This window comes from Etheostoma cragini, chromosome 4 (genome assembly GCF_013103735.1).
Source record: "Etheostoma cragini isolate CJK2018 chromosome 4, CSU_Ecrag_1.0, whole genome shotgun sequence".
In the NCBI taxonomy this organism is placed as follows: Eukaryota; Metazoa; Chordata; class Actinopteri; order Perciformes; family Percidae; genus Etheostoma; species Etheostoma cragini.
In genome coordinates, this window is record NC_048410.1 from 4269375 (window position 1) to 4279578 (window position 10204).

Consider the following 10204-nt stretch of genomic DNA (forward strand, 5'->3'; position numbering starts at 1 on the left):
CCCCCCCCCCCCCCCCCCCTCCCCCCCCCTCCATGACACCACCGGGGCTCTGTAAAGAAGCTATGAATAGGATTCCAAAAACTAAATTGTTCCAAGTATTGTACATTAAGTGTTGTACATTTTTTTGCAGTAGAGCATTTGAAACTTACTGGACATCTTTGGTATGCGGATGGGGCCACTGCTGGTGCCGTCGCCTCCTTCGCTCAGAGCTTTGATCTCAATGAGGTAGTCCTCTCCAGAGGGGATTTGCAGCGCCACACTGGTCTTATTGGTTTCCAATACAGTTGTCCTGCCGTGCCAGTTCTGACGATACACAACCTGGAGGAGAGTGTGGATCCTGGGGTGAACATTTCATTCTTCAGTCGAAAAAGCCAGAAATTAAAACTCTTAGGTACAAGTCAGGACTTCATACAACGTGTAAAAACAAATCACATTCCTAAAAGCATAAAAAGAGTGTGCAACCCAATTTTGGTTATACTGTCCAGTCCCTCTCTAGAGTAGATAATGAATTCAAAAGGCCCTTGGCAAATTTAGCATGTGACCGTGGCCCTTATGCTTCAGGGGGGGCCCTGACGCTCCAGGGGGGGCCTAATGATCTGATGAATTGAAATTGTACTATCATCGAGACACGCCAAGAATTTATTTACAGTATGATCAGAGCCGCCGTTTGTTCAACAGGCAAACCGGGCAATAGCTTGGGACCCCCGACCGTGAGGGCTTACAAACTTTACTCCACAGCTATCGCTCAAAATGTGACACCCAAAGCCACCGCAACCCCCATTACCCTTAAACAAACTTATTTTTTTGTAATGACATCAGAATCTCCCCGAGGGTGCCCCATGTCATTCTCTAAATGCACAATAACTTAACTTTTGAATTAATATAACTCAAACGAACTCTTTTGGGAGTGAAAAAGGGAAGAGAAAAAATAAGGATGATAAGAAAAGAAAGCAAAACAGTGGTAAGTAGACCAGACAATGAAGATTATCTTGTGTAAGAGTAAGAGGGGTGACACAGGTACATGGGAGGCTGTTAAAGGGCTCCAGGAAGGGTTGCCATGTCATGTAGTTTTTAGCCCTAGAGCCCTGACTATCGGCATATGAGGGCAAAGCCTGAACCTTCCATTCCAACGGTCCAGGAAGGAAGCAAATGCAAGGGAGGCAGATTGAGAAATTAAAAGCGATAAAGAGTGAAAGAGTGAGAATTTGCTGTAGATGACCAAAATGGGGCAATAGACTGGCGGGAGAAAAACGTGGCGAAGCGTGGCAGGGGCAGCAAGGCACCTCTGACAGGAGGGATCGACCTCAGGGTATAGCCTGTCCAGTCTGCTTCTGCCCAGATGTAGACGATGGAATACCTTAAATTGACTTACAGCATTTTTCGCACAGAAAAAGGATTTATGGATTCCCTCAGTTGCAGACCACCAGGTTTTAGGTATTCTAATCCTTAATTCTTCATCCCAAGCACCTTTTAGATGGTTAATAGAAGGGTTATAAATATTTTGACACATGGTGATGCAACCCTCCCAATATAAATTAAGGCTAAAATATTCTTCCATCCACCCCGTGAGTAGGGCAGCCAAGAAGGATGGAACATGTTTACGGGTAAAGTCTCTAATTTGTATTTATCTAAAATAGTGTGTCTTGGAGATGCTATATTCTTTAACCAAATGGTCAAAAGATGAAAATATCCCATTGTGGAAGAGATCAGCCACAAACTTCACGTTCTTTTGAGACCAAAGGTGGCCGGCTATTTTCATAAACAGACCTTTCAACTTTATTACTATTATTATTTTTTAATCGCCCAGCAATTGACGTCCTCTTTTACCTTCTCAAGGCTGGTTGAACATTTTAAAATGTCTACTGTATTTTTTTAAACTTTTGATTCAGTGATGCCTTTGCAGGAAACCATTCTTGTCTACAGATACTGCAAGCTCCCTTACAACAGAGCTTCACAAAAGACTTATCATTAAATGAGCAGGGCTGCATATCTTTGAATAATAATACATTTATATTTGTGGAAAGCATTATGAAAAACAGTGTTTCCTCCCCCCCGCACAAGTATGCAAAGTAGATGAAATATGATTCATTGTTGTACTGGTTGGAAAAAGGGGAATTTGTTCTGTGGCATGACGCCTTTTATTTTATCACCTGGAATAGATCTTTTAATTTTGAAAGGCCAGACAGGGCCAATCCATAATGTAACACTGGAGAGCTGTCTGAGGTCTATCTTTCCACTGCAATGTGAAAGTCATTTATTGGGATGACAGCCGCCAAGGCTCTATTTGTTTCTCCAGTTGTGGAGCTTCTGCTATTGCTCTGACAAACTCACCTTGTATCCAGTCACCTCAGACTCATTTTCCATTGCCTTGACATGTTCCCAATTCAGAAAGATCTTAGAGTTCTTCAGGTTCCACTCAATATTCCCCGGGGGCTTATTTGGAGCTATAAGATAAACAATTATACAGACACACCTTTTACAAATGAATGCACAGACCTGTGTCACCAATAGTATTCTCTAAACTAACTAATCACTGCCTGTACCCAATGTGTGGTGAAAGTAGGCTATTCAATTTAATTCAATTTTATTTGTACAGCGCTAAATCCTAACAACGGTTATCTCATTGCGCTTTTCATAAAAGAGCAGGTCTAGACCGTACTCTGTGATGTTATTTACAGAAACCCAACACTTCCCACGGAAGCTAGTGGAAGTAACAGTGGGAATTGAAGAACTGAAATCGTAATATTGGATTCATTTCACTTGAGTGTACATAGTTTTGTTTTTTTAAATCCAAAACAGGGTCCAAAACCTCAATCCAAGACCTTTGGAACCATTTTACGTTTTATTGCAAAATAGTAGTGCAATAGTTTAGTGTAAAATAAATATGAGAATACACCTTGCACTCTAAATATCCGAGTCAGCCAGTCAGGGGGAGTGGTGGCCTAGAGGTTAAAGAAGCGAGTTTGTGACCGGCAGGTCGCCGCTTCAATCTCCAGACAGGATTAAATCTGAGAGGGGAAAGTGAACGAGCAGCACTTGTCCCAAGGGCACCTCATTTCTACCACTGAGGTGCCCTTGAGCAAGGCCCTTAACCCCAACCGCTCCTGTGGAGCTGCTCAGTGGCCAGCAGATCAGACTGGGGTTATACTGGGAAGCTTTCAGGTATGAATGTGTAACTGTGTGTGTGTGCGACAGGTCGTTGTTGCTAATGAAAAGTTGTTGTCAATCGACTTACCGGGTTAAATAAAGCTTTTAAAAAAAATGGATAGCAAAAGTGACTGTAGAATATAATTTGCTTTAGGAACTGGGGTTCCAGAAATATTATAGAGGACATGACCTAAATGGTATCTAAGGCCCTGGCGTCATAGCCAGTTCGGAGAAAGGAACCAACAACTCTTTCAACATACATTGAGTATTGCATGTGAGTATTGTATTTAAATAGACTTGAACCTACTGTTAAAGCAATTTAATAAAGGCTAAGCAAAAAAAGAAAAACATGAAATAAAGTCTTGTGTGTGGGCTTACGTGGTTTCTTGGTGGTGATGTTAAAAGCAGGACTGCAGGGTCCCAGTCCAGCGCTGTTTTGGGCTCTGACAGATATCAGATAGACTGTGCTGCCCTTCAAGCCAGAGAGCAGAGATGTGGTGTCGATAACCCTGACCCTCTCTGCTTCGTTCTGCTGTGATCCTTCCTCCCAAAAGAGGACCTGGACCGAAGATGTGAGTTACTACAGACCTCAAACCATATTGTCAACCTTTTCCTTTTTCCGTTTTCCATTAACAGTCCATAAACCGGTACAAATCTGTAAAGCGGTGGCAACTGAGTCAAGTCAAACCTTATTTATTTTATGAATTTCCTACTGACAGTATCAAAATGGGCTTATAAAGAAGACATTTGTTTGGAGTATTATTGGATAGTGCATGTAGGTTGTCACAAACTGGCTCAAGAAATGTAACAAGAAGTCCGTCTGTGCCAAGCTTATACAAGTAATATATTAAAACTAAAGACATTTAGGGCATCTAGGTTTAAGTCTTTAAAATGATGAAACCTTCTACAGAAGCCAATTTAATAGAAGGGGGAAAAAGGGTTCCATACTATCAGCTCAGCTACTGTAGGTCCTGCTTTATCTGACAATCAGCAGTGCCAACAGCAGCACTGGGAGTGAGAAGTACAAGGAAAATGAGCTTGACATAATCTGTATTCATAGGGAGATCATTTATGACCCGTACACGAGACGGGAAAACCAGACGTGAAAATGTCAAACAGATGGTTTGAGAGTAGGTACTTATTCAATTGGCTGCACACAGGTTTTCAGGGATCTTGCTTGGGAAAGGCAGATTAGCGACAGGGCCTGGAGTTGCTGATAACAGATGCATCTAGTTTTTTTTTTTTTTTACACCAGCAGTTTTTTTAATATGCAGTTTTACTGGCACTTTACTGGAAAATACCTAAAATACCTGAGCAGAAGAGGTTTTAATGCTACCTCAATATAAAAACACACTTAAAGAGGGATGAAAGAGAGGGATCTAAAGAGACTTAAACTGTCTTGCTGCATTTTAAAGTCTTACGGAGACAGTAGCAGTAAAGTGCATTATACCACCAGTGTTTGAACTATGCCATTGTTTGTGTGAGGAGCACAGATATTAATATACCTTTTTATACAGCCAGCTTCAATGTTTGTATTGAACCTGGTGGAGACGATTTTAGAAGCGGGTGACTTAGCCTTAACAATAGCATTAAACAGTATTCTATCAGTGTACAGTATGTACATTTACAGTGAATGACCCCATTTGCCGATGCTTTACTCATATTATCTGAACTGTACACTGGACTGGACTGCCATAAACCTGCTGATAGAAGAGCTCACCGTCCACATGAAGGCTGAATGTACCAAATATATAATGATCATAAAATCAAAATGTGTCAACAAATTTGGGAAATTCTTCCAGAAAAGTTGCATTGTGTGGAAAACTGCAGGTGTTCTGTTGTCTCCCGTAACAATTCTTATATTGTAAAGGAAATTGACCGTTTGCTAAAACCCTTCCACAAACATTGATTGTTCTTCTGTAGCCTAGCAACTGTAACTATTGATGGCAGGCTTGTCAAGCTTTTGAATTTCTCCAAATGCAGAAGCAGAGTGCAACTTTTTCTCAACTAAAAAATACAAGAAACAAAGTCTTCGGAATGGAATACACAGTGGGTTAATCTGCTCTGACGAAAGCTGTGAAAGGGGAACTATGCAGTTCCTTTGGCTTAATTTATCTTAACTAAATAGCTTTAGAGTCCGTGGAACGGTTATATGAGTTTTTTTTTAGTTGAATGGTGGTAGGGACCTCAATGGAAACAAGTCTTTAGGCTTTATTGTGTCATCCACGACTATTTGTGTAATGTATGACGCAGAGTGCTGTTTTCATATTTTTATATTTAAGAGGTCAACTAATATCAATCAGTCAATTGGTTCCCCCCTAGCGCCTGTGTCTGGAAAATAAAACCTTGCAACTTTCAGCCAGTGTTAGGAAGTATCGTGTGATATCAGGTCTTGTGATGTAACAAATTGCTTCACGGCACTGCACACATACGCCCATTCAAGAAGCGGCTAACCTTTTGTGATTGTCTGCCCCACCCTGATGTGTTTCACCTGTTTCTGAGTTCTTGTGTCACAAGTCTCTTGTTTCACCTCGTTACTCTTGTATTTAGTCTCTGTGTTGTCTTTGTCATGTGTCAGATTATCGTCTGCCGTTTAGTGGATTTTGCTTGCCACTGTTTCGGTGTTTGCCTGTTTCTGTTTCATGGATTCTGCCTGTTTTTGTTTTTGTATTTTGCCTGTGGGTCGTTATGTTCTCTTCCCCTTTAGCCGGCTGTATCCAGGATTCCTTTTGTTTGTTGGGATTTTTTCAGGAAAATAAATCCTCAAGCTTACTTATGTGTCTGCCGTCTCTGCATTTGGGTCCAACGTTCTCCATTTCCACATGACCAAAGCTGTATTAGTTTAGTTTATGTTGTGCTCCTCATGGTGTATACTCCAAAATAAAGTTCTGATATTGCCACATTTAGCGGACACACAGAAAAAGGGGCCTATTTCAATGGCCTGGCGTAGCCACCAGCCAGGCGCATGGTTGTACTTAATGTTTTCATTAATTCATAGGTGTGTTTTGGGAGTAACATGCAACAGACCAATCAGAGTGTCATCTTGCATTCCCTTTAACAGCCGGGCGCGTTTGTACCTTGGCGCATTGCTATTATAAAGGTGGATTTGCAGGAAGGAGAGATCAGGAGAAGAAACTGATCTGCTCGTGCGTGAAGTGAAAGCGCGGAGCATATCATATTATAATACTATTTCACATTGTAATATTTTTATACATAATCTTTTTTTCACGTTTGTGGGCTGTTGCGTGTCCCTGTGTGTAAAACAAGCATATTGTGTGCATGCTGTGCACGAGCCTAAGTGCATTTTACTGATGCCCTGTTACGATAACAATGAAATTCTGCGCTATTGACTTTAGACCAGGTTTTGATGGTCATTGGTGCGCCGGGTGGAAGACAGGGCCCTTAGTGTTCTTCCAACATTTGAGGGCTAGTGGGTGTCTGGCTAATAATGAAGCCGCCGTGCCAAAAGGTTGGGTGAAGTGGGAGATAAATTGAAGGGCGAGTCATTATCCTCTCAGCCAGTCATATTAGGTCTCTCATACCTTTTAAATAGCGTTTCAACTCAAAGTAATATATGACAACAATGCCACTGAGTGTTATACATAGTAGTGTAGTGTTGTTGTTGCGGTGGTGCAGTTACTGTAGGAAAGACGTGATTGCGGGGCAGCTCAAATCTGAAGCTTTATGTAAATGGTGTGGTTTTGCTTAATAAAGTATTTGAGTTTAAAGATATTTTTCCTCATCACTCCTCACCTACTTGTCTTCAGCAACAGGGTCAGGCTGACACTTGAGTGTGAATTTGTCATCTCCTAACACATCAAGCAGACATGTTGGAGGACACTTCACTGAAATCAAAAAGCACTGCTACCAATACCTAACTGTTTGTTGGACAACACACATGGAGAGCCCTTTTTAGGGTTGATCTACCCTGCTGGGACATATATAGGCAGAGGCATGTAAGAGCTCTCCAAGCTCTTTGCCCCACAGCTGGCTGCCGAGAGGATTCTTTTCATTTCTGTCTGCAGTATTGTTTCTAATTATCAACCTAGTTTTTTAATTTGTTTCTTAAATCGTTCCTTTTTAATTAAATACAGAAAGGTTTTGAGAGTGATTGTCTAATCTTAACAAAAACACTTTTGTTCTTAAAGGAACAGAACATCCATCATAAAAACAACACTAAAAGGGGCGAGAACATCTGTTTGATAAAATGCACCCACACAATACCACATGCTGTCTTTTCTCCCACGGCTCAAGTGCCACATAAAACATACTCAGAGAGCATGTATCCTGGAAGCCTTGCTTCACAGTGTCTGTGTTAGAGATCAGAGAAATCAGTTGGAGCCAAACATTTCACCAGAAACAAATTAGCTGCAACTGGTTCTAAACAGGGATCACTGTTGATTCCCAACACTAAATACCTGCGTGTGTATGGACAGGGCATTTGGAAGCAATTACAGAAGTTAGCTATTTTTGGAGTTCTTCCAGAAGACTACATTCAGACATAACAGTTTGTAGTCCAGCTATTTTCTGGGATTAGGAAAAGCAGGTACACTTTTCTCAAATGCTAAGCAACTGTGTTACTCATAACAATTTGTTCAGACACAGTTCTGCATTTTACTGTAAGCAGCTGCTGGAACTAGTCCCATCAAGCTGTCGATTTTCCCCATTATGCACATTTGTTCTCATGTGTCAGTGATACCCAGGCACAGGTATGGGGCGCCGTTTGTAAAGCGGCTCACGCTGGAAAATAACAGCAACATTTTGTCACATTTAGCTTTAAATAATGTTTAAAAAACTGGTATGAAATTTTGAGGGTCACTTTCTTGCACATTTACAACAATATTTGTCAACTTGGAAATATTTTAAATAGTTAAATCCAAATATTAAATGTTACACCTAAATGTTAAATCTAAATATGAAATCTAAATCTAAATTTTAAATCTAAATGTTAAATCTAAATCTAAATCTAAATGTTAAATCTAAATTGAAATGTTAAATCTAAATCTAAATCTAAATGTTGAATCTAAATATTAAATCTAAATCTAAATGTTAAATCTAAATCTAAATGTTAAATCTAAATGTTTCTGGTGAAGCTAAATATTTAGCTAATATGCAAATTAAAATGCCGGTAACCGGAAGTACCAAAATAAAATCTCGAGGAGGTCAGTGTATGTCTAAATTGTCAAATAACGAATAAAAATCATCTCATTCGGGAAAATGAACTCTTGAACTTGGATAAACGTGATAATAACTACCTAAAATACGAAACACAGTTGGATAAACTGTATTAGAAGAGTACTTTGAGTTTTTAGTGTCACTTTTATAAAGGTGTGGGAATTATCACCTGTAGCCACTATATTCAGTCACCGGGGGGGGCTCACTTTGACTGATCTGTCATGTTCGGTTGCATTAAGGCCAGCTAGAACCTATCCCCGCCCACCCCCGCCAAGGTAGGGTAAGCTACTGTCGGCCATGGTCACTCTGCGAAATGTCCAACGAATTAGCGTTAGCCAAGAACATCGGCAGAGCAGTCCAAGTGGCTGTCCAAACTTATTCAACAGCGACAGCAACAGCCTCGGGGCCACCGCAGGCCACCTTGGTAAGCATGTTTTGCAAATCACGGAGCTAGCATTGTATTGTTGTCAAGGTAGCAGCAAATCTCTACTGGCTAGCTAACGTTAGCTAGTTTAGTTAAGTTAGCCTTGACAACAATCCAATGCTAGCTACGTGTTTTGTAAAACATGCTTACCGAGGTGGCCTGCGGTGGCCCTGAGGCTGTTGCTGTCACTGTTGAATAAGTTTGGACAGCCACCGGGACGGCTCTGCCGATGTTCTCAGCTGACGCTGATTAGTTGGACATTTCGCAGTTTGACCATGGCCAACAGTACCGTGCCTTGTCGGGGGCGGGGATAGGCTCTAGCTGACCTTAATGCAAGCGAACGTGACAGACCAGTCAAAGTGAGCCTCCCCGTGGCTGGCTATAGTGGCTATAAGTCCGACACCATTCATAAAAGTAACACTAAAAACTCAAAATACTCTTCAAATACGGTTTCCCCAACTGTGTTTATTATTTTAGGTAGTTATTATCACGTTTATCCAAGTTCAAGAGTCAATATCCCCGGAAGAGATGATTTTGATTAGTTATTTGACACTATAAACATACACTGACTTCCTAGAGCTTTTATTTTGGTACTTCCGGTTAGCTGCATTTAATTTGAATATTAGCTAAATATTTAGTTTCACCCAAAACATTTAGATTTAACATTTAGATTTACATTTAGATTCAACATTTAGATTTAGATTTAACATTTAGATTTAGATTTAATATTTAGATTTGACATTTAGATTTAGATTTAGCATTTAGATTTAGCATTTAGATTTAGCATTTAGATTTAACATTTAACATTTAGGTGTAACATTTAATATTTGGATTCAACTATTTAAAATATTTCCAAGTTGACAAATATTGTTGTAAATGTGCAAGAAAGTGACCCTCAAAATTTCAGATCAGTTTTTTAAACATTATTTAAAGCTAAATGTGACTAAATGTTGCTGTTATTTTCAGCGTGAGCCGCTTTACAAACGGCGCCCCATACACAGGAAGTTCCTTTTCTTTACCTTTCAAGGAATAACCTAGATAAAGAACAGGTTACTGTTTGGCCATCCTGCAGCCCTTTTATAGAGTCACTGCAGTCTTCTTCTACGTAGATTTCATCATTCTAATAGCACAGCACAGGGAGTGGCACATGCTAATGTTGCTTTGTGTGTCTCTATATTTTAAAAACACATATGTACACAGCTGTATGCTCACACGTTTGCTATATCAGCTTAAAATGTGATAACATATCATTTTTGGGGTTTCGCAGCTCATTTCCAATGCCCCAAAAATGGCCATTAGTTATTGCTGGTATAAGTGTCAGTGCACCTGGTGACCATTCCCCTGACAGCTCGAAGGGTAATGAGCGTACTTGAGGAATGATAAAGTCTTAGGGCGTTTCTCAATATGTGTTCTTCTATGGACTTGTGTTCTTGTGTTCTTGTGAAACGTCATGTTTGG

At 40.3% G+C, this 10204-nt stretch overlaps 1 protein-coding gene across 2 annotated transcripts in view; it reads right to left on the bottom strand.

Moving 5' to 3' along the window:
• LOC117942799 (contactin-4) overlaps positions 1–10204 on the bottom strand; it is a 94577-nt gene that overhangs the window by 2351 nt on the left and 82022 nt on the right. For both annotated transcript variants that reach the window (XM_034868475.1, XM_034868474.1), the window contains exons 20-22: positions 3526–3706; positions 2332–2444; positions 150–318 (exon numbers count right to left, since the gene is read on the bottom strand). In XM_034868475.1, the coding sequence (XP_034724366.1) occupies positions 150–318; positions 2332–2444; positions 3526–3706 (463 nt within the window). The remainder of the gene's footprint in view (positions 1–149; positions 319–2331; positions 2445–3525; positions 3707–10204) is intronic.